The sequence below is a fragment of the Gracilinanus agilis genome, chromosome 4 (genome assembly GCF_016433145.1).
Source record: "Gracilinanus agilis isolate LMUSP501 chromosome 4, AgileGrace, whole genome shotgun sequence".
NCBI classification, from domain to species: domain Eukaryota; kingdom Metazoa; phylum Chordata; class Mammalia; order Didelphimorphia; family Didelphidae; genus Gracilinanus; species Gracilinanus agilis.
Window position 1 is genome coordinate 221,365,505 of NC_058133.1, and position 25,382 is coordinate 221,390,886.

A 25,382-nucleotide genomic window follows, 5' to 3' on the forward strand; every position below is an offset into this window, starting at 1 on the left:
CAAACTGGACTACTTGCTGACCACCTAAAATAGCCTGTGCTTTGGTGCCTTCTTCTATCTTGTTCTCTATGCTTAGAATGTCATCACACTCCTCTGAGGAATTCCCACACACCCATTAAAACCAAACTCAAATGATACCTTCTCAAAGACTTTTTGTATTCTCTCAAGTTGTGGTCATCCTCATCCTTACTTTACCTCCCATAGCACACTGTATCTTTTTAATGAATTGATCACATATTGTTTCATAATTATTTGTGTATACATCATCTCTCCAATTGACCTATAAGGTTGATGAATGCAAGGATTGTGTGTGTATGCTGTTGTTTGGATAAAGCTGTTTCCTGGAAGTTTAATATGGGTGGCCAACAGGGACTGCCAGCTGAAGCTGATTTAGGGAAATTGAGAAGGCAGACCTGGCCTCAAACAAACAGGAAATAGTGTGGAAAACTGTGTGACCTCTGTGGAACACAGACCCTTACTTACTGTTATGTCCTTAGGACATATACTTTATAGAATCAAAGTTGGACAGGCTCAGTGTTTTTCTAATCCATCTGTACCTGAAAAAAATCTCCATAATGCACATAATAATCCAGTCATAACTCAAAGACCTCACATGAGGAAGAACTATTTGTAGAGAACTTTTGGATAGCTTTCAACATTAAAAAGCCTTTCTTTCCATCAAGCCTAATATGGCCTTTTTTGCATCTTCCACTCATTATTCCTATTCCTCCCCTCTGGATTAAAAAAAACCAGACTCTTCTATACAACAGTCTATCAAATCCTTGAAGGCACCTGTTATGTTTCTTCACAATCCTGACTAACCGCCACCTCCCTTTTCCTGTTCAACCACAGCCTTAGTCCTGTTGGGGGCCATGGCAAGGCCAGTGAAATGAAGGCCTCTGACTATCCTGTCAAAAACGACACTTTTCAGACCACTTACTATCTAGTAGGGAGTTAAAATGCACAAAGAACTATGAGCACAAGTAAGAATATAATAAATATGTATAAATCAAACATTATCAAGACATATTTGAAGCCAGATGGATTGTTTCTGTGGAGCAAGTGGTACATGAATCACAAGGGAAGGATTTCCACCAGAGAAGGGAAGGCTTCATCTGAGGCACAGCACTTGTGGACAAATCCATACAAGAAAGTCAGTATATGAGTTGAATATAAAGAGGGAAACTATAAACAAGTTAAGTGAACACAGAATAGTATACTTGTCAGATCTCTTGGAAAGGAAAGATTTTAAAACCAAGCAAGAGTTAGAGAAAATTACAAAATGTAAAATAAATGATTTTGATTATATTAAACTAAAAGGTTTTTGTATAAACAAAAACAATGCAGCCAAAATCAGAAGGGAAACAACAAATTGGTAAAAAATCTTTATAACAAAAAACTCTGACAGGGATCTAATTACTCAAATATACAAGGAGTTAAATCAATTGTATAAAAAATCAAGCCATTCCCCAATTGATAAATGGGCAAGGGACATGAATAGGCAATTTTCACATAAAGAAATCAAAACTATCAATAAGCACATGAGAAAGTGTTCTAAATCTCCAATAATTAGAGAAATGCAAATCAAAACAACTCTGAGGTACCACCTCACACCTAGCAGATTGGCTAAAATGATAGCAGGGGAGAGTAATGAATGTTGCAGGGGATGTGGCAAAATTGGGACATTAATGTATTTCTGGTGGAGTTGTGAACTGATCCAACCATTCTGGATAGCAATTTGGAACTATGCTCAAAGAGCTATAAAAGAATGCCTGCCCTTTGATCCAGCCATACCATTGTTGGGTTTGTACCCCAAAGAGATTAACAGACTTGAACAAAAATATTTATAGCTGTGCTTTTTGTGGTGGCAAAAAACTGGAAAATGAGGAAAATTCCCCCTTCAATTGGGGAATGGCTGAACAAATTGTGGTATATGCTGGTGATGGAATACTATTGTGCTAAAAGGAATAATAAACTGGAGGAATTCCATGTGAACTGGAAAGACCTCCAGGAATTGATGCAGAGTGAAAGGAGCAGAGCCAGAAGAACATTGTACACAGAGACCAATACACTGTGGTAAAATAGAATGTGGTGGACTTCTGTACTGGCAGTAATGCAATGACCCAGGACAATTCTGAGGGATTTATGGAAAAGAACGCTACCCACATTCAGAGGAAGAACTGTGGGAGTGGGAACACAGAAGAGGGGCAACTGCTTGAACACATGGGTTGAGGCGGACATGATTGGGGATGTAGTCTGGAAACTACCACATCAATGCAACTATCAACAATTTGGAAATAGGTATTGATCAATGACACATGTTAAAACCAGTCAAAATGTGCAGCGGCTATGGGGGGTGAAGGGGAAAGTAAGAGCATGAATCATGTAACCATATTAACTTTTCTAAAAAATAAATATTAAAGAAAAAGGCAGTATAGAGAGGCCAGTGATTTGGTCTGGTTAGCATGTGAAGTCTAGGAGGGCAATGGTACATGATGGAATGAAGCAAGGCTAGAAAGGTAAGTTCAACCTAATTGTATAAGACCTCCAATACAATAGAGAATGTTCTTTATCCCTGTGTGGTTTAAAAATTATTTTAAGCCCTGGGAGACATAGTCTCCCAGGGCTCCCTGCTACAACTTCCCCAACACCTCCCATTTCCTTTGTGGGAGGTGTTGGAGAAAAGTATAAAAGAGAGAGTTTTGGCGCCTTTTCACTCTCTCAAGCCTAGAAGTTGGTCTCGATCCTGGCTCTCAACCCCGGAGGCTCTAGACCCTGGAGAGAGGAGTGCCTACTAGAGGAGACCCTTTCCCCCTACCTAACTTTTCCCTTTCCTAACTAAATAAAACCTAGCTATTCTATAGTAAGTGCTACCTGATCTTTATTGAGCTCTGAAGAGCTCGGATCAATTTCCCTTCCTGGGCTTGGGGGCTACCTGGGCTTCCCTTCCTCAGGCTTTCCCTTCCTTCTCCTGTCCTACCTTCTCCTATCACCCAAACTTACATCCTGTACATAATGTTTTTTGAGTAGGGGAAGGAGTATTATAATCATACCTGTGCATGAGCAACATTACTTTAGCAGCACTGAGAAAGGTAAACAGGAGGGGAAGAAATTAAGAAATAGAAGTTTAGCTAGAGTACTAGTATAGTTACCCAGGAGAATGGTAATGAGGTATTAAATTGGATAGTGGCATGAAGCATGGAAAGGAGGAGACAGATGTAAGAGACAACACAATAAAACAGTTGATTATAGCAGATCTGAGCTTACCTAATTAGCATTAATATGGCACAAAAGAGTCTTTCCAGAATACTATTCCTGATGTCTTGGCCACAGGACTTGCCCATAGGTTACAAAAACAAAGTGTTAGAGACAAGACTAGAACCCAAACCTTTTGACTTTGAGGCTAGTTCTCTAACCACTATACCACGTCTTCTTTCTAATATTACTATAAAATTAAAAAAAATTTTGATAGCACAAAGATTGGTTAAAACATTTAATACTAAAAATCTATTGAAAAACATGAGTACTTAAAAATCTCTTGTATTTTATATCAGGTATTTTCCCCATTTTACTTTTTATTCACCATTCTAAAAATTACTCTTAAAAATTTCATAGTCAATTTAAAGAAGTACAAAATAAAACCAGTTTTATTATAATTTTATACAAAAATGGGAGAACTTGGGGTATCCTAAATCCCTGAGTGTAATAATCTACCAAAAATATACTTTCTTTTTCTATAGAACCAAAAATAAATTAAAATACTACACAAAAGGCTATGTTAGATAAACCTTGAGTAACATAGGTTTCGGGAACAATGCTGATATGACTCTACTGACAAATTCCATAGATATTTTCATCTGTTTCTTCCTTTGGCAGGCCAAATTAGTTAGCTTCTTGTTTCTCTTGTTATTTATTTATTTATTTATTTATTCATCCCTGTCCATTCAAGATTATTAATTAATATGTTATTACTCTGGTTATCTGAAGGAGCCCCCCAAAAAAGTGCTACTATCTTATTGTGGTATGGAGTTGACTCTGGGTTCTGCACAAAAACCTTGGTAGATTCTCACAAGTTGGAGTAGTTATTTGAATACAACAGGTGATAGACCTTGTCTTTGTTCCTCGAAGACTAGCTTACTTAAAAGCATTAGTTAATATTTTTTTGACCACAGAAATCCAGGCAAAAATACAAATCAGCCATTGGTCCCAGGTAGCTCCGTTGTATTGCTGGAGTAATAGTGGTAGAATAGCAAAAAAAAGTGTAGAGTATTAAGAATATCATAGTTTTTAGATGATTAAGAACTTTTAGTTAACTTATAATTTCAGATCCTATGACTAGCTGATATCCATGAAGAAAATTAATCATACATAGATAGACAACTTAAGTAGTGTACAGGTAACCTAAAGCACTAACAAAGAATATAAACAAATATCTCTAATTTGTTAAGAACAATTCCATGAAGGAATTACAGAAAAACAAGAACTCCGACTCTTGGTCTCTGAATTGCTGGCTTCCATCCTGGTTGTCATTTGTGGTTTTTTTCTTCAAACCTGCCTTGGATATATGAGTTTGCTCCAGACTAGTCTTTAGATTTTGTTAGCCCTGTTCCTACTTTCTTTACCCACTTCTTTTGAGGCAGCATTACAGACAATGCCCTGCCCCAGACCTAGGCTAGATATGAATAGAACAGAGACACATAATGAATTAATATGTAAGAAAAGCATAATTTCAACTAAGTCTTTTAGCAAAAATTATCAATCATTTCTGGAAGTAATTATTTAACTAAGCCATCAAATAAAAATAATGGTGCCTCTTGAAAATACAAATCTAGCATTAGTTGCAGAAATAACTTGGATTTCAGTCTTTAAATAAGATAGATGTTTTTCCAAAGGCACAAAATATAAGCAAAGTAAGAAATATAGTAGAGTATATTGTAGAAAGTCTAAAAGTATAGAGGGTACCTGCTCCTGGGATTCCATCTCCCGATGCTGTAGTTTTTTTTCTGTGGAACGCATCTCAATGCTTTGGTTTTCCAGCTCATCTTGTAAAGCCTAAAACAACAATGAATCAGGGAAAAAACCAAACATGTTAAACCAGAGAAAACTTAAAAAATAACTGACAATAAAAGACATAGTTCTGTTATTCCTCATCTTTATTGTTTCTAAAAAGTTCAACTTAATTAAAATGATGAGACTTGGTATAGCTGTTTCCTACTGTAAGACAATGTAGTGAAAGTAGTCAGTCCCCATGACATATTTAAAATGAGAAATTGATTTATAAAAACCCAACATTTTCTGTTAATTCACTTAAAATAACATCAATATCTGTCATGTACTCAGACTAAGTCTTTTTTATTATATAAAGAGAGGCAGAATTTTATTTATTTCAAATCAAAGGAAGAGAAGTGGCATAGTGGAGGGAGAGTTGGACTTAACAGTCAGTAACACCCGAATTCCAATCTGGCCTCAGACATTTAAGATTATGGGATCTTAAGTAAGTCACATGATCTTTCTATGCCTCTGTTTCCTCACCTGTAATGAAGATAATAATAGGATCTGCCTTCTAGAGTTCTTGTGAGGATGACTTTAAAATAATATTTATAAAGTACTTTGCAAATTATAAAGTGATAAGTGTTGTTATTATAATAAAATGACACCAATAAATATTTACTGTGAAAACAATCTATGTGTTCCTAGTTAGTAGAAGTATGTGTATAGTCTTCAGATATATGAGGTTACTTTCTTATTCTGTAGTGAGAGGAGAAAAATAGTGCAGACAATGAGAAGCGAGAACTGAGTTCTTAAATTGTTCACACATATTAATTTAACTACTATTTCTCTTTATGGGATTTTTGAGCAAAGGAAAGAGTCAGGAGACATGGGTTTAAATCTTGGCTCTGCCATTTGCTATGTGACCTAAGGCAAGTCATTTAGCTTTTTTTTGGCCTTATGGTTTCCTTCACCTGTAAAATAAGGAATTTTACTAGATGATTTCTAGTTTTAACTTGATGGTACTATGATCTTACAAAAGCAGATTTGAAGATTGTATAGAGATGGAGATGACATTAGAATTGAGAAATAATTAAGAAGAACATGTTAGTAGATACTGAAGGAAGTACTAAGATTTGGGAGAACCCAGAAATTACATTTGACAATGTGTTATCATTACATTGGTTAACTATTTGTTTTTTTTAATTGGAATAAAAAAGAAATAGATCCCTTTTAAACAATATATCAAGAGTACACGACTGACCTACACATGATCTGTATAATATATCAAAGTTAATTGGTAACAATTAAAAATTAAAATAAAATAAAACAAAAACAAAAATAAAGCTTGCATTTTTCAATAGCCTTAGGAAACCATAGATAAGCCCAAAACTAGTTAATTAAAGAGAAAATTTTACATATTGAAATTATATGATAGTCCCTCTGGTGGGTAAGCTCAAGCCTCAGTGGCTGGTTACATTCAAGAATTAGCTCACCCTGCCTAATCCTGTAAACCAGCAGAGAAGAGAGAATTGGCAAGTAGCCAACAGAATTATTGACCTCCTCCCCACCAAAAAATGCTAGAAAAATGAGTAAACAACAGAAAAAGCATGTAATACTCAAAAACTTCTACAGGGGAAAAAAGAGCAATGATCAGAACCAACAAAGAGTGACAGGATCCAAGCAAAACTTAAAAAAAGAAAGAAATTGATCTCAGGCTCCAGAAATATTGAAAAATTAATTTAAAAATCAAATAAGACAGGTTGAAGGAAAATGGCGACAAGAAAGTACAGCTTAAAAAGAGACACAAAAATCCATTGAAGAAAAGAGTGAGATGAAAAGAGGAATGGACCAAATGAAAAAGGAGGATCAAAAGGTCATGGAAGAAATTCAGATTTTAAAAATTAGAATGGGGAAAATAAGAAGCTAATGACTTCATAAGACATCAAGAAACAATAAAACAAAAGAATGAAAAAATAGAAAATATGAAATATTTTACTGAAAAACAACTGACTTGGAAAATTGATCCTGTAGAGACAATTTAAGAATTATTGGACAACCTGAAAGCCATGCCCCCAAAATAAATGAACAAACAAACAAACAAATAAATAAATAAATGAAGCCTAGACATCATATGACAAGAAATTATCCAAAAAAACTGCCCAGATATTCTTGAACAAGAGAGTAAAATAGAGATGGAAAGAATCCACAGTTCACTTCCTACAATAAATCCCCAAATGACAATTCCCAAGAATGTTATAGCCAAGTTCAAATATTCACAGGCCAAGGAGAAAATACCAGCCAGAAAGAAACAATTCAGGTATGGTGCTACAGTCAGAATTACATAAGATCTGGCAGCTTCCACATTGAAGGACTAGAAGGCTTAGAATATGATATTCTAGAAGGCAAGGGAACTAGGTTTACAACCAAGAATCACTTACTCATAAAAACTGATGACATTCTTTCAGAGGAAAGAATGGTCATTTAGTAAAATAGAAGATTTCCAAGCATTGTTGAAGAAAAGACCAGACTTAAACAGAATATCTGATGTCCAAATACAAAATTCAAGAGAAGCTTAAAAGAGTAAATAAGAAAGAGAAAAAATGTAAGAGCTTCAATGAGGTCAAATTGTTTATGTTCCTATATTGAAAGATGATATCTGTAACTCTTAAAAATTATCATTATCATAATAGTTAGAAGTATACATAGAGGCGGTGGTAGTAAGATATTTACAATGATATGCCAAAAAAAACCTAGGGGTGAAAAAGAGGATTGTACTAAGAGAAATGGGAAGAGAGAAGTAAAATGGAGTAAATTATATCACATAAAGTGTCATGGGTGGCAGGGAGAAAATGATAACAATGGAGGGGAGAATGAGTGTGGTGACAGAGTAATACTTAAACCTTACTCTCACTGGAAATGGCTTGGAGAGGGAAGAACAGCTAGATTCATTGGGGTATGGAATCCTATTTTACCCTATAGAGAAGTAGAAGAGTGAATGAGAAAGAGGGTGATGAGGAAGTGAGTAATATGAGGGAGGGAGACGTTGAGGGGTGCGATTAAAAGACTCTAGAAAGAAGCAGGACATCAATAAGAAGGGAGTTGCTGGGAAGGGGAGTAATGTAAGGGAAAGGCAAGTGGGGAGTGTCTAAAGGCAAAACACTGGAGTGGAGGGAAAGAGTGAAAAGAGAAAAGTCAGGATTAAAAGAGGAAGTCAAAATCGAGGGGAATAGACAGATGGTAATCATAACTTTGAATGTAAATGGAATAAATTCACCCACAAAATGGAAGTGGATAGAAGAATGGATTAAAAATCAGAATCCTACCATATTCTGTTTACAAGAAACATGTTTGAGGCAGGTAGACACACACAGATTAAAGGTAAGAGGTTAGAGCAGAATCTATTGAGCTTCAACTGAGACAAAGAAGGCAGGAGGAGCAATCATGATCTCAGACAAGACTAAATAAAAATAGATTTGATTAAAAGAGATGAGGAAGGTAATTACATCTTGATAAAAGGCAGTATAGACAATTAATGAATATCAGTATTTAACATAAATGCACCAAATGATATAGTATCTAGATTTTGAAAGGAGAGATTAAAGGAGCTTAAGGAAGAAATAGATAGTGAAACTATACTAGTAGGGAACCCTCAACCTTTGCCTTTCAGAACTAGATAAATCTAACCAAAAAGTAAATAAGAAAGAAATATGGGAAATGAATTAAATTTTAGAAAAGTTAGAGTTAATAGATATCTGGAGAAAATTGAATAGGGACAAAAAGGAATATACCTTCTTTTCAACAGCACATGATACATATACAAAGATTGACCATATTCTAAGACAAACATCACAACCAAATACAGAAAAGCAGAAATAACAAATGCAACTTTTTTAGTGCATAATGCAATAACAATTATAATCAAGAAGGGTTCATGGAGAGGCAAATTAAAAATTAAATGGAAACTAAATAATCTAATTCTTCAAAACAGGTAGGTCAAAGAACAAATCATAGAAGCAATCACTGATTTCATTGAAAAGAATGACAATGAGGAGCCAATATATCACAAAAGATGGATGTCATATACTTCATACTTCTCTTATGGTCTCATTATAATTTATTTTGAATCATAGTTTTTGCACAAATACATTATTTCCTCTGCTAGACTATAAGTTCCATAAGGCCAGGGATTCAAGTCTTATTTATTGTTGTATCCTCCAAATATTATAAAATAATAGGTGTTAAATAAATGTTGAACTCAATTTTGGATGGAATGTATGGTTTGTGAAAAGTGAATTCTGAATTTCATATTACCAAATGAAAAAAACTGGAAGATGAAATAATTTTCACTATAAAGTCTTTCCAAATAATTTGATCAGGTATAGTTATTAGATATTTGGCAATGAAGCTCTTTACCATTTAAATGGAATGACAATTCCATAAGGTGTTAATCTGGAATTTCATAATAACATTTGGTTTTTATAAAAATTTCAACTTATATATGGCTTATAACTTAAGAGTCAGGGCATAACAATGGCTGATTGTTTAACTAGAGTCCTACCTAAACAGAAATCTAAATTTCTCCCACCTCTAATCTTTTTCTTTTAAAAAACATGTGCCCCAAATGCACTATACTTCAAGAAGGTGATAAATATTTGATAGTATGGAATAATGGAATTGATCTTGGATTTACAAGACCTGAGTTCAAGCCTAGGCTCCAACTTTTATTAGTTATGTGATCCTGGGCAAATCATCTAACTTACTGGATAATACATTTTTTTCAACTGTAAAATGAGGACAGTAATTCTTGTAATAGCCACTTCATGAGGTTTGTACAAAATGTTATTTTAATCCTTAAATATATATTTATGGTTTAAAGTAAGTCAATATCTACTCCATTATTGGATTCTGAAACTGTAAACATTTTTTTTTTATCCTGGGACTCCATTCTAGGAGCATAGGGCCACAACCAGTAGGCAATGGGTCACATAGTCGCTCAGGATCACCCAGCTGGGAAGTGTCTGAGCCCGGGTTTGAACCTAGGACTTTTAGTCTCTAGGCCTGGCTCTCAATCCACTGAGCTAGCCCAGCTGCCCCTACTTTGTTTCTTTAGCAGATGTAGTTTTTACAGGGTGGGGTTGCTAGCCCCACGCCCAACCCTCCTCCTTTTTCATCTGGGCTAGGGACCGTCCTTGGCCCAGGAGTGGTAAGGGTGGGCGATAGGGGTCAAGTGACTTGCCCAAGGTCACACAGCTGGAAGTGTCCGAGGCCGGACTTGAACCTAGGACCTCCAGTCTCTAGGCCTGGCTCTCAATCCACTGAGCCACCCAGCTGCCCCTACTGTAAACATTAAAACACTAAAATTCACATTATAATTCAGTATAAGAATCTTAACAGTAGAAAAGTCCTTAGACTTATGCTCATTTAGTTCCTTCACAACAAGTCAGTCTATAAAGGTGGAGGAGGGAACAAACATTTTTAAGCTCCTACTTTGTGCCAGGGACTAGCTAAGAGCTTTATAAATATTTTAAAAATTGAACTGCACAACAAGTAGGGGCTACTATTATCCACATTTTACATTTGAAGAAAAATTGAGTAGCCAAAAAAATTCAGTGATTTGCCTAGTCACACAGTATCTAAGGCCAGATGCGAACTCAGATCTTCCTGACTCCAGGCCTAGAAATCCATCCACTGTGCCACCTAACTGTCTCTATTAAGTACCTCCTATGTAAGACAGTACCTCTTAAGTAAGACATACTTCCTAAATCTCTTCGAGAAAGAAATGGCAAACCACTCCAGCATCTTCTCCAAGAAAAACCATTGGACATTATGGTTCATGGGGTCACAAAGAGTTGGACACAACTGAACAATGATATATTAGGCACTATGATAAGTACCAGACATGAAAAAAATGAAGTAGTTAGTCTCTTCAAGGAACTTATTTTCCATCAGGAGAGAAAACATATATATATATATATATATATATATACAGAATACATACAAAAGAAACACAAGGCTGTTTTGCTATATAAGGACAGATAAGGACTAATGCAAAGAAGTAGGATTACTTGCTTCATCTTCTAGAGCTAGTTAGTGAAATGCTGAAATTGGAAGACAATTATTCAGTACTTTTTCTATCATACTAGGCTGCCTATCCAAAAACTATGTTGAGATGTCAATAACTATTCAGTAGTAAAATTAGAAACTTTGTCAGTCCTTAAAACTCAAATTTTTTCCATAAGCCTTTAAATTTAATATTTAACACAAAGAATTATACTTTTTCCAGTTTATAAGAAAAAAAATTCAGGTAATTAAGGAATTTTCTAGCCAACATCTGGCTAAGAGTATAAATTAAAGGACATTTTGAACAATTAAATTGTTCAGAGTGCAAAAGTAATGTCATTCCCAAGTATGTTATTAATTTGAATCACCACCAAAAAGACAATCCTTTCCTTCTCCAAATTAAAGTAGCTTTTAAATCTTGCACAATAAATTTATTGTTGAAAGTCTATAATATACTTGACCTTAAAGAGTACTTTATGTTGGTCTGTGAACAAAGACATGAAATATTTTGTTTTCCAGGGAAGATATTTTACTGTTCTCAAAACACAGAAACATGTGAACTAGTGGACACACTAAGCTTTATTCCATCAAAGAAGATATACTATAATTCTAAAAAAAAAAAAGAGAGAGAGAGAGAGGAATGGACACATTATAATTTGATTTGTCTATCCAAGACAATGGCAATGATTAATAGAAATTAAAGTGTAAACATTCCTTATTGTTCAAGTGAACCCTTGAGGGCAAACCACATTGTCTTAGTAGTTAATATATCTGATGCCTAATTCCTTCGAAAGCACTAATTGCTTCTCTGTTGGTATGGAAAAATATTAGCACCACATTTAATGATCTGATCGTAGATGATCTATCTTGAAATAAGCACAATTTATGGAGAAATTAGTAAGATATTAAAGTTTAGTTTCATTCAAAATAGAAACTTCAGGAACACAGCTCTAAATCAATTGGACAAGCAGGAAATGATTGCAACTATAAACATTCTGTTGCTTCCAAATGAAAGGAAAAAAATGTTCTATTCAAAGAAACTATATTGTGATTTTGAAAGTTGAATAATAGGGAAAGATTTTAGCAAAGAACTAATAAATGTTTGTTAACTAGATGGATTGGTGATAAAGATGAAAGTATCAGTTTTTTCTGGTATAGAATTACCATTGATTCATTTAATCATGCATACATACAGCAAACACTTATTAAGCTCCTACTATGTGCTAGGTGTGATAAAAACAGAGAAGCATATCTACCCTTAGGAAGCTTATATTATTATGTTGGAGAGATCTCTGAATTTGAAAATTTCTCAATCCTATTAATAATAATATGCTATCATTTGCATAAATAGACAATTCTACTGTCCTAGGGGAAAACTTAGAGCAAAAGCTTTGAGTTGTCTTCACTTAATGGTGATTTTGCTAATTTTGCTAATTCAATTTGTAGACTTTTCCCCAGCAATGATGTACTAGAAAAGGGACATATGATATAAGCAGTTAATAAACATTTATTAGGCATTTATATGTGCTTGGCATTGGGCTAAGCACTTGGGATTGAAAAAAGAAAAACTGACACTCTGCACACAGGAGGAAGGGGTAATAAGTAACTAATAGACACTCAGGGGAATGGGGAAATAGGTTGGGAATGAATGAGAAACACCAGTACAGATAGACAGCTGTACAAGGAAGGGTAACACAATGTATCTTAGGTGGGGTAAACAAAAAGTAACTGAAAATCACTATAGACAGGGAAACAGTTATAACTCAGTGGGTTCTTGATGGCTAGGGTAGAGAATACCAGGAAGTTGTTATAAAAGTTTTGTTTAATGTTTTGATAAGGATAGAGTAGGAGGGAGATAAGATTTTCTAAAGTCTCAAGACTGTTACCAACTGCCAAAAGAATGCTGTCTTGGGGTTGGCTATCCTACACTAAGTAACAGCCAGCCAGCAATGGCTGAGCTGGAGAAAGCCTGGGGATTTGGGGAATCTCACACAACACGTCCACAATGACCTCCAGATGTATTTAGGACACAGGAACACTTCTGTCACAGCAAGTAAATACAAAGAGGGATAGGGAGTGAAAGGACTTCCTACTTGCTATCCACCAACAGCAGGAAAGCACACTCAACCTAGAACTTGCTTGAAGCTCAATCCCTTCTTCTTAAGATACCAAAATTAGTCCACAGGCTTAGAGGCTTAGTTGACCAGATGCCACCTCTACACACTCCCAGGCAAATTTCTGCCAACAATTGCCAGTTTCTGGGGACAAAACCCTCTCCAAAAATTCTGAGCTAAAATGTTCACAGTCTTAGCCAGGTTTCAGCTTGGTCTGTCTGCTTACTATCATAAATTTATCTCTAACTTGTAAATTACCTATAACAGGATACAAAGGAAGGGAAAAGATGGTCCCTGATCTGAAAGAGCTCACAATCTAATGGGAGAGACAACAACATAAAAACAACTATGTACTAACAAGCAATAGAGAGGTTAAAATGGAAATAATCAAAAGAGGGAAGGTATTAGAATTAATAGGAAATGATTTCCTGAATAGATGGTATTTTAGATAAGACTTTTTAGGAAGCTAGTGAAATGAGAAGTCGAAGATGAAGGGATAGAGTTCCAGGCACGGGGAACAGTAATTGGAGTTAGGGTATGTAGAATAGAAAGAAAGAGAAACAAACCTTTGATCTGGACTTTGGTTAAAGTAAAGCTCTACATAACCCAGTGTTAAAAATTACAATTAATTGTGCTATTTGTAGTAAAAGCATTATTAAAGTGAAGTCATATTCTAAATTCAAACAGGACTAAAATAGTTCTTCATTCAGAATAGGGAAGGCAGAAATAATAAATCAAGATATGGGCAGAATTGATAATTTTCTTTCTACTATATTTTATGATACAAAGCGAAGGAAGTAATGGAGCAATCTTTTGGACTAGTGAGATTGATTTTTAAAAATGCTAATAATTTTAATTTGGTTTCATCTTGAAATGCTATAATTAAAATATATCTCCTTTCATATTTTGCATGTTAAATAAAAATAAGATCCAGCCATCACTGATTTAAGTTAAAGAATCACTAATTATAAGGACAAAACTGTGGCCACTCTAAATACAAGTAATTATCTTTGAAAATAATGCTTACAAAAATTCAAGTAGTGTTGCCTTATTTCAGCATAATAAACAGAATAAAAAACATTACCAATGGGCAAGTTTTCTGAGATATATAATTCGACTTCAAAAGCTGAATATTTTCATGTTTAAGGCTTTAAAGAAAAGAATAATTGAAGGCTGAGGCAAAATGCATGCAAATTATAGCTTTAAAATCTCTTCACATTTTCATGTCAGAGCTATAAACTTTGAATCATGACTATTGGACAAAGCAAAACAACCAAGTCTTATCATCTGAGTGTGGAGATACAAATTTGAGATACAACCCAAAGATTACAAAACTATTGGGTAGTGTCACTGTCTATTTATAGAGGCTACTGGTTGGGGAGAGGGAAAGGGAGAGGGCGAGGGAGACGGAGAGAGAGAAAGAGAAAATCTTTTCTCAAAAGTAACTGCAAGTCTTCAACTAAAATTCTACTCAGTATTTATCTTAAGGTAATTACTTTCATTCAAACTTTTCTAGATTAAAAAAACAACGTGCAATTTCAAGTACAAAATATGGTTTTATTAAATGATTCTACAGCTATAAAGAATGGTTCAAACCACAAGCCTAAAGAAAATCAGAACACTGTTCATTAAAGGGACCACTAACAGGTTCATATACACAATAGTATACTTTTTTCTTTTGCCCTACCCTTAGTTTTTCACATTCCAAAGTATTAAAAACAAAACAATACTCCCCTCCCAACAGAGCCTCAGTTCTGATTCTCTCTCTCTTTCTCTCTCTTCCCCGCCCCCCTCCCCCCACTCCAATAGTGGTGTAAAAAAAACTTAGAGATTTTAACTCAGTACAAATGTTCACATCAAAGAGAATTCCTTTCTAGTAGGAATGATTTTAATTCCTGCTGCAACATACCATATGGCCATAAAATTATGCTTTAATGTAAGTCATTGCTACAATACTCATTAGGCTACTGATTTACTATGAAAGGCAAAAATACTGTGGTCAATGTCAAAATAATACCACTGTTTTCTATAAGAAAAATAATTTTTCTTAAAAAAAATGGCAACTTATATCCATGTCACTTTCAGGGGTGAAGCCAAGATGGCATAGTAGAGAAGCACTTGGCCAAGTTTTCCCAACATTCTCCTCCAATCAACTTTAAAATAATGCCTCAACAGAAATCAGATAATTTTCCAAATAAAAATATTGGGGTAAGGAAAATAAAATAATGCTTCAATCAACTCTGCAGTGGCAAAGCCAACAAAAAGTCATGGACATTCTTCTATCCATGGCAATTTAGGAGGTTAGAAAGAGAAATCTGTGACACAAGGGTAAAGGCTAACCTAGAGCCCACAAGGATGAAACACCAGTGTTGGGACAAGGTAGTAGTGATAAAATCAAGTGACTATCTTTTTTCTACCTCCTTGATTGTGCCCTTCCAACAAGAATTCCTGGAAGAACTTAAAAAATGATCTTCAAAATCAAATAAGAGTGGTAGAGGAAAACTTAAGTAAATGAAAACAAAGGAAGAAAATTATGAAGAGATAATTAACTTGGTAAAAGAGACAAAACAATATGAAAGAAAATGACATTTAAAAAACAGAATGGGCAAATGGAAATGGAAAAAGTGATACAAAAATTTGATAATGAAAATAACTTTATAAAAAAGGTTTTATAATATTTTATATGTAAAATCTTTATCAGACTGCCTACCATCTCAGCAAGAGGAAAGAGGAGAGAGAGAATTTGTGATTCAAAATTTAAAAAACCAAAATAAATGTTAAAAATTGTTTTTACATGTAATTTGGGGAAAAAATAAGATATTGTATAAAAAGTAGAATTGGCCAAATAGAAAAAGAGGTATAAAATCTCATTGAAGAAAATAATTTCTTAAAAATTAGAAGTGGGCAAGTGGAAGCTAATAAGTCTATTAGAAATTAAGAAATAATCAAACAAGGGGCAGGTAGGTGGTTCAATGTATATAGAAAGCCAGATCTGGAGCTGGGAGGTCCTGGGTTCAAATCTGGACTCAGACACTTCCTAGCTATGTCCTCATGGGCAAGTTGCTTAACTCCAATTATGTAACCCTTACTGTTCTATTGCCTTGGAACTGATACCAAGTATAAATTTTAAGACAGAAGATTAGGTTAAAAAAAACCCAAAACCAATCAAACAAACTCAAAAGGATGAAAAAATAGATTTTCATGGAAAAGACAACTGAACTGTAAAAATAGATTGAAGAGAGATAATTTAATAATTACTGGATTACGTTGAAAGCCACAATCAAAGAAAAGAATCTAAACATTATACTTTAAAAAATGTTCAAGGAAAATTGTGCCAATGTCCTTGAAAGAGGTAAAAATAGAAAAGATATCCCAAGGTGAAAACTCCTAAGAATATTATAGCCAAATTCCACAGCCCTCAGGTCAAAGATAAAATACTTCAAGCCGGAATACACTAACTATTCAAATATAGTGAAGCCATAGTGAGGATCACACAAGATTTAGCTACCACATTAAGGGAGCTGTGTGAAGTAAAATACCTCCACCCTACTGCATCTCGATGATTAGACATAGGTGTCACAGAGTAACTTAATGCCATATTTAATGGCCTGATACATCCTATAGTGTCAATGTGTCAGAGCCAGGGTAATGTTGCCATGGAGGGAGGAGTTAGTATGGTTTAAAAAGTGAGCAAGGGAAGGAGAGTAGCTTTTTTTCCTTTTCTTAAAATTTCACTCTTTAATAGACTGACTTGGTGGGCTGGTGCTTGGCGAGAAGCAGTGAAGCATGGAGGAGACCTTTCTGGGCTTAAATCTGGGACCTGATCTTACCTAAAATTAGAAAGGGTGATACCTCTCTCTGTACCTCTATCAATTTCTTTCTCTCTCTCTCTCTCTCTCTCTCTCTCTCTCTCTCTCTCTCTCTCTCTCTCTCTCTCTCTCTCTCTCTCTCTCCTAATAAATGCTTATAAATTGGGGATTAAGCCTCCAGATAAGTTTTTATTTTTAACAGAGCAGAGGGCTTAGAAAATAATATTCCAGAAGGTAAAAGAGATGGGAATACAACCAAGAATAACCTACCCATCAAAATAGTATAATCCTTTAAGGAAAAATATATACTTAAAGAAAGAGAGAACTTTTGGATATTTCTGATGAAAAGACAACAACTGAATACAAATTTTAACTTTCACATATAAGCCTCAAGAAAAAAAAAACTAAACATGAAAGAGAAATTTTTAGGGACTTGATAAGGTTATATTATTTTACCTTTCTATATGGGAAGAGAAAACATCTTCTAAGGATTTTTTTCATTATTAGAGCATTTAGAAAGATTTTTCATAGAAAGAGTACATATAGGAGTGAGCCAATTAACATTGAGATGATGCATACACACATTCAATTAGTAATAGATGTTTATGTTAACTAGCAGGTAATTAGGAGAGGAAGGGGATAAAAGAAAGAGGGGTTATAAAAGGGAGGACAGATAAATGAATGATGAGAAGAAAGCAAAACAGACTTTAGAGGAGGGAAAGAATAAAGAGTGAGAGATAAAGAGAAGAAAAGATAATGGAAAGAAATGTACAACTGGTGCATAACTGAATGTGAATGGGATTAACTAACTGAAAAAAGGAAAGCAAATAGCAGAATGGATAAAAACAAAAATCTAACACTATGTTGTTTACAAGAAACAACTTGAAATAGAGATATACAGAGTTAAAATAAGGAACTGGAGAAGAATCAGGTAAAATAAAAAAAAAGGCATGGTAAGTACTCATAATCTCAAGCAAAACAAAAGCAAAAATAGACCTAATTAAAAGGGATAAATAGGGAAATTACATCTTCAATGAATTACAGGAGAAAGTTGTAAAACTACACAATTGGGGGACCTCAACTTTCACTTTTGAGAGCTATATAAAGCTAACCATAAGAGCAATAAGAAAGACATCAAGAAGATAAATTTAATCTTAGAAAAGTTAGATGTGACAGACTTGTTTAAAAAACTGAATGAGGAACTTCAAAAGAACACTGGGTTTCTGGTTCTGGAGTCTTGATGGTAGAGTAGAAGTAGAAAAGCTTGAAACCACCACAAGAATCCTTACCAACACAAAATGAATACTGGAGTGAAAGAACGAACAGAACAGAGGAGGACCAAGTAACACCAAGCAAAAACTCTGGGAATCCAGTGAATTGGACTCAGGCTCTGGAAGAACTCAAAAACACAATTCAAAAAACAATTAAGAAAGGCTGAAGAAAATTGGGGAAAGAATTTAAAAAGCAAAATAGGTCATCTGGGAACAGAGGCACATGAACTAAAATAAGAAAATAGTTCCATAAAAGTCAGAATTGGCCAGCTTGAAAATGAAGCAAAGACAGTGAAAGATGACCTTCAAAGAAAAATAGATCAAAAAGAAAAGGAGGATCAAAAGTCCAGGGATGAAATTCAGTCTTTAAAAATTAGAATTGAAAAACTAGAAGCAAATTACTTCACAAGGCAGCAAGAGTCTATAAAACAAAATCAAAAGAATGAAAAAATTGAGGAAAATATGAAACACCTCACTGATAAAACAACAAACCTAGAAATTAGATCCAGGAGAGACAATTTAAGAATTATTGGAATACTGAAAAATCATAACAAAAGAAAAAGCCTGGACATCATTCTACAGGAAATTATCCAAGAAAATTGCCCTGATATTCTTGAACAAAAGGTTAAAATAGAGATTGAAAGAATCCAGATCACCTTCTGCATTAAATTCCCAATTGACAATACCCAGGAATGTTACAGCCAAGTTCAAGAACTTCCAGACCAAGGAAAAGATATCAGAAACTGCTAAAAAGAAACCATTCAGATATAATGGAACCACAGTCAGGATTACACAGGACCTGGCTGTATCCACACTAAAGGAACAGAAGGCATGGGATATGATATTCTGGAAAGTAAAGGAACTAGGTTGACATCCAAGAATCAACTACCCAGCAAAACTGACTATATTCTTGCAGAGGAAAGGATGGTCATTTAATAAAATGGAAGATTTCCAAGCATTCCTAAATAAAAGAGCAAACTTAAGCAGATAATTTGATGCCCAAATACAGAAATCAAGAGAATCATCAAAAGATAATTAAGAAGGGAAAAAAATTTTTAAGGGACCCAATAAGTTCAAATGGTATTTATTCGTAAATGAAATGATGATATTGATAACTCTCAGAAATTGTTTTTATCATAGGAGTAGCTAGAAGAAGTATACTTAGAGGGTACAGTGACAAACTGTATAGGATGATATGTCAAAATTTTTTTTAAAAAACTAGGTGTAAAAAAGGAAAATACTAAGAGAAATGGGAAAAGAGAAAAAAATGAAGTAAATATGTATTCCATAAAGAAGCATATTGGGGAAGGGGTGAGAAGACCAATATAATGGAAATGAAATGTAGAAGAGGTTGGAGACAGGAGGTAAATCAATTGTACAAAAAATTCAAGCCATTCCCCAATTGATAAATGGGCAAGGGACATGAATAGGTAGTTTTCAGATAAAGAAATCAAAACTATCAATAAGCACATGAGAAAGTGTTTTAAATCTCTCATAATTAGATAAAAGCAAATCAAAACAACTCTGAGGTACCACCTCATACCTAGCAGATTGGCCAATATGACAGCAAAGGAATGTAACAAATGTTGGTGGGGATACGGCAAAATTGGAACACTAATATACTGGAGTTGTGAATTAATCCAACCATTCTGGAGGGCAATTTGGAATTATGTGCAAAGGGCTTTAAAAGACTGCCTCCCTTTTGATCTAGCCATACCACTGCTGGGTTTGTACCCCAAAGAGATAATAGGGAAAAATACATACATAAAAATATTTATAACCACACTCTTTGTAGTGGCAAAAAAAAACTGGAAAAGGAGGGGGTGTCCATCAATTGGGGAATGGCTGAACAAATTGTGGTATCTGATGGTGAAGGAATACTATTGTGCCAAAAGAAATAATGAACAGGAGGAATTCCATGTGAACTAGAATGACCTCCAGGAATTGATTTAGAGCGAAAGGAGAATCAGGAGAACATTGTACACAGAGACTGATATATTGTGGCACAATTGAATGTAATGGACTTCTCTACTAGCAGCAATGCAATGATACAGGACAATTCTGAGGGACTTATGAGAAAAAATGCTATCCACATCCAGAGAAAGAACTGTGGGATTAGAAATGCAGAAGAAAAACATGTGATTGATCACTTGGTTCGATGGTGATATGATTGGAGATTTTGACTTTAAATGATCACTATTGCAAATATTAATAAAATGGAAATAGGTTTTGAACAATGATACATGTAAAACCTAGTTGAAATGCTTATTGGCTCCAGGAGGGGGAGAGAGGAGGGAAGGGAAAGAACATGAATCATGCAACCATGGAAAAATATTCTAAATTAATTAAATAAATACATTTAAAATGCAAGAAAAAAGAAAGAAATATGCTATAAAAGCAAAAGTAAAATATAAATATTTAAACATAATTAAAATTTTAATACATCATATGAGAATCCAGAAAAGAATAAATTACAGAATAATTGTGTTTGATGATCTTCCAATTTTTAATAGCAAATGAGACTTAAAATAGGGAGAGCTATTCTTACTAAAGTGGTTTTTTAATGAAATTCTTTCCCTTTATTAAAGTACTCATGAAAAGAAACAAAAAACAAAAAAACAAAAAAACAAACAAAAAAGAAATTGAAGGAATTAAAGTTGGCGATAAGGAAACTAAAGTCAGTCTTCACAGATGATATGATGGTATACTTAGAGAATCCTAGAGAATCAACTAAAAAACTAATTGAAATAATTAATATCTATAGTAAAGTTGAATTATACAAAATAAACCACATAAATCATTAGCATTTTTATATATTACCAACAAAGTTCAGCAGCAAGAGTTAGAAAGAGAAATTCCATTTAAAATCACTCTAAATAATATAAAATACCAGGAACATACTTGCCAAGGTCAACACAGCAATTATGTGAATACAATTACAAAGCACTTTTCACACAAATAAAGGCAGATCTAAACAAATGGGAAAATATTAATTGATCATGATGGATATGCTGAGCTAATATAATAAAAACGACAATTCTACCTAAATTAATTAATTTATTTAGTGTCATACCAATCAAACTACCAAATAATTATTTTATAGAACTAGGAAAAATAATAACAAAATTAATCTGCAAGAACAATAGGTCAAGAATATCAAGGAACTAATTAAAAAAATGTGAAGGAAGGAGGCCTAGTAGTACTAGATCTCAATCATCAAAACAATCAGTGAAGCAAATTAGACAAACAGTAAACAAGGGCAAATGACCGTAGAAACCTAGTGTTTGATAAACCCAAAGATCCCAGCTTTTGGAATAAAACCTCACTCTTTAACAAAAACTTCTGGGAAAAGCAGAAAACACTATGGCAGAAGCTAGATATAGACAAATGATGGGCAAACGATGGCCCCCGGGCCAGATGCAGCCCCCTGAAATGTTCTATCCCACCATGGGACATTATTCCTAATCTGACGAATACAATGAGTAGGATACAATACAATGAAACTTCAAAAGAGTTGCCTTAGAAACAGACGGACAGATGAGCATTTCCTTTCCTTTGGCCTCCTCTTTTAAAAAGTTTGCCCATCACTGATATAGACCAATATCTCACACCTTATACCAAGATAAGCTGAAAATAGATATACGATTTAGGTATAAAGAATGATATCATGGGGGCAAGCTGGGTGGCTCAGTGGATTGAGAGCCAGGCCTAGAGACAGGAGGTCCTAGGTTCAAATCTAGTCTCAGATACTTCCTAGCTATGTGACCCTGGGCAAGTCACTTGACCCCATTGCCTACCCCTTACCACTCTTCTGCCTTGGACCCAATATGTAGTATTGACTCCAAGACAGAAGGTAAGTGTTTTAAAAAAAAAGAATGATATCATAACCAAATCAGGGGAACAAAGAATAGTTTACATGGAAGATCTTTGGGGAAGGAAAGCATTTATGAGCAAATAAGAGATAGAGAGTATTATAAGTTGTAAAATAATAATTTTGATTATATTAAATTGAAAAGCTTTTGTATAAAACTAATCTAACCAAGATCAGAAGAGAAACAATTGGGAAAACATTTTTATAACAAATATCTCTGATAAAGATCTAATCTCCCAAATTTATAAAGAACCAAGTGAAATTTATAAAGATATAAGCCATTCCCCAATTGAAAAATGGTCAAAGGATATGAAAAAGCAATTTTTATAAGAAGAAATCAAAGCCACCAATAATCATATGCAAAAATGTTCTTAAAACAACTCTGAAATACTCAGGTTGGGTACTATGGCAGTAAAGGAAAGTGATAAATGTTGGAGGGGATATGGCAAAATTGTGACACTAATGTATTGTTGTGTTGTTGTGGATCTGTTGTGAATTGATCCAACTATTCTGGAGGGCAATTTGGAACTATGCCCAAAGGGCTATAAAACTGCATACCCTTTGAACTGGTAATATCACTCCTGGGTCTATATCCCAAAAAGAGGAAAGGACCTACTTATACAAAAATATTTATAGCTGTTCTTTTTATGGTGGCAAAGAATTGGAAATTGAGGGGATGTCCATCAGTTGTGGAATGGCTGAACAAAATATGGTATATGTTTGTAATAGAATATTATTGTGCTATAAGAAATGATAAACAAGATGATTTCAGAAAAAAGATGGAAAGATATGTGGGAATTGATGCAGAGTGAAATAAGCAGAACTGAGAGAACAATGTACATAGTAATAGTCATATTCGACAATAATTATTTGTGAAAACTTGGCTACTCTCAGCAATGTACTGATCTGACATATTCCTAAAAGACTTATGATGGGGAATGCGATCCACCTCCAGAGAAAGAACTGATGGAGTCGTCATTCACATCAGTGTATTTATTTATGGTTTTATTTTGGGGTTTGGGTTATGCATGAGTTTGCTCTTACAACAATGACCAATACAGAATTATGTTTTTTTTTAAACCCTCCCACTCTTTTTTTCCCTTTATTTTATTTCAGTGACAAATTTACACATAAGTTTTCCAAAGTCACATGATTCAAGCAATTCCACTGGGTTATACTGTTATCATGTTTTTCAAGACAATAAAAAAATGAAAAAATATTTAATAAAATTAAAATTAAATTAAAAAATAAAAATAAAAAAATTAACATATAATAAAATAAAAATAATAAAGGGCTATGGAAGCATAGATTAAAAAGAAACTAAATAATCTAATCCTAAAGAATGAGTTCAAAGAATAAATTGCAGAAACAATCAGTAATTTCATTAAGGAAAATGACAACAATGAGATAATATTTCAGAATTTGTGGGATGCAGCCAAAGTAGTACATAGGGAAAGATTTGTATTTCTAAATGCATACATCAATAAAAGATAGAATGAACAGATAAGTGAATTATGTTACTAAAAAAACAACTTTAAATAAAAGAACAAATCAAAAATCCCCAATTAAATACCAAAATGGAAATCCTGAAAATTAGAGATGAATAAAATTGAAAGTAAAATACAAATGAAAAACCATTAAAATAATAAATTAAACTAGGAGTGGGTTTTATGAAAAAATACAATAAAATATATAAACTATTGGTTAATTTGATTAAAAAAGAAAAAAGATCCAAATTACTAGTTATAAAAAATGAAAAAGATGACTATACCATGAATGAAGATGAAGTTAAGACAATTATAAGGAAGTATTTGCTTGCCAGTAAAACTGACAATCTAAGTGAAATGGATAAATATAAGCAAAAATATAAACTACCCAAATTAACAAAAGAGGAAATAGAATACTTAAATAAATCTATCTTAGTATAAAAGAAATTCATGAAGTCATCAGAAAAATCCCCAAATCCAAAGTGAATCACAAATGAATTCTACCAAACATTTAAGGAATAATTCATCTCAATACTATATAAAATATTTGAAAAATATGTAAAGAAGGAATCCTACCAAATTCCCTTTTTGACAAAAATATGGTTTGGATACTTAGCAAAGAAAAAAACTGTAGAACAATTTCCTTAATGAATATCAATTCAAAAATTTTAAATAAAATGCTAGTGAGATTAAAGTAACACATCTCAAAGATTATATCTACATTATGACCAGGTGGAATTTATACAAAGAATGCAGGACTGGTTTGATATTAAGAAAACTATCAGTCTAATTGACTACATCAATACAAATAACAAAAGCTGTATTACTATCTCAATAGATAAAGAAAATACTTTTGAAAATATAACTATTATTAATTATTCATTCCTATTAAAATGCTAGAAAGCATAGGAATCAACGGAACCTTTTAAAAGTGATAAGCAGTATTTATTTAAAACAATGAACAAGAATTATCTTCAACAGGAATAAACTTGAAGCCTTCTCAGTAAGATGAATGAATGGAATGAAGCAATGATGTCCTTTATCACTACTATTCAATATTGTTCTAGAAATACTAGAAATAAGACACACACACACACACGCACAAAAGAAAATGAAGGAATACAAACAGGCAATGAAGAAACAAAACAATCACTCTTTGCAGATAAGATGGTATACTTAAAAAAGTCTAAAAAAATCAACTAAAAATTGTTGAAAAAATGAACAACTTAAATGAAGGCGTAGGATACAAAGTAAACCCAACACCAGAATTTCTATATATTACCAACAAATAAAAGCAGGACGACATAGAGAAATTCCATTCATAAAAACTGCTGTCAACATGAAATACTTGAAAGCCTATGTACCAAGATAAATGCAGGGATTATATGAACCTAATTAAAAAATATTTTTCACACAAAGACAGACCTAAATGGAGAAATATTAATTGCTTATAGGTGGGCTGAAGAAAAATTTATATATGTGTATATAGTCAGGGCACACATCCCCAACAATTTTACCTACTTTAACTTACTTATTTAGTGCTAATACCAACCAAACTAACAAAGAATTATTGTGTACAGCTACCTAAGGCAGTAACAAAATTTATCTTGAAAAACAAAAGGTCAAGAATATCAAGAGAATCAATGAAAAGAAATGGGAGGTACCCTAGCAGTTCCAAATTTAAACTATATTACAAAGCAGTAACTGTGAAAATGATCCGGTACTGGCTGAGAAATAAAGTGATGGCTCAGTGGAATAGATTAGGTATTCAATACACA

General features: G+C 33.7%; 1 protein-coding gene across 1 annotated transcript in view; it reads right to left on the minus strand.

The window, feature by feature from the left end:
- Window positions 1-25,382, minus strand: part of CEP112 (centrosomal protein 112) — a 527,068-nt gene that overhangs the window by 63,371 nt on the left and 438,315 nt on the right. Inside the window, exon 24 of the mRNA XM_044675157.1 lies at window positions 4,963-5,052. Within this exon, the coding sequence (XP_044531092.1) occupies window positions 4,963-5,052 (90 nt within the window). The remainder of the gene's footprint in view (window positions 1-4,962; window positions 5,053-25,382) is intronic.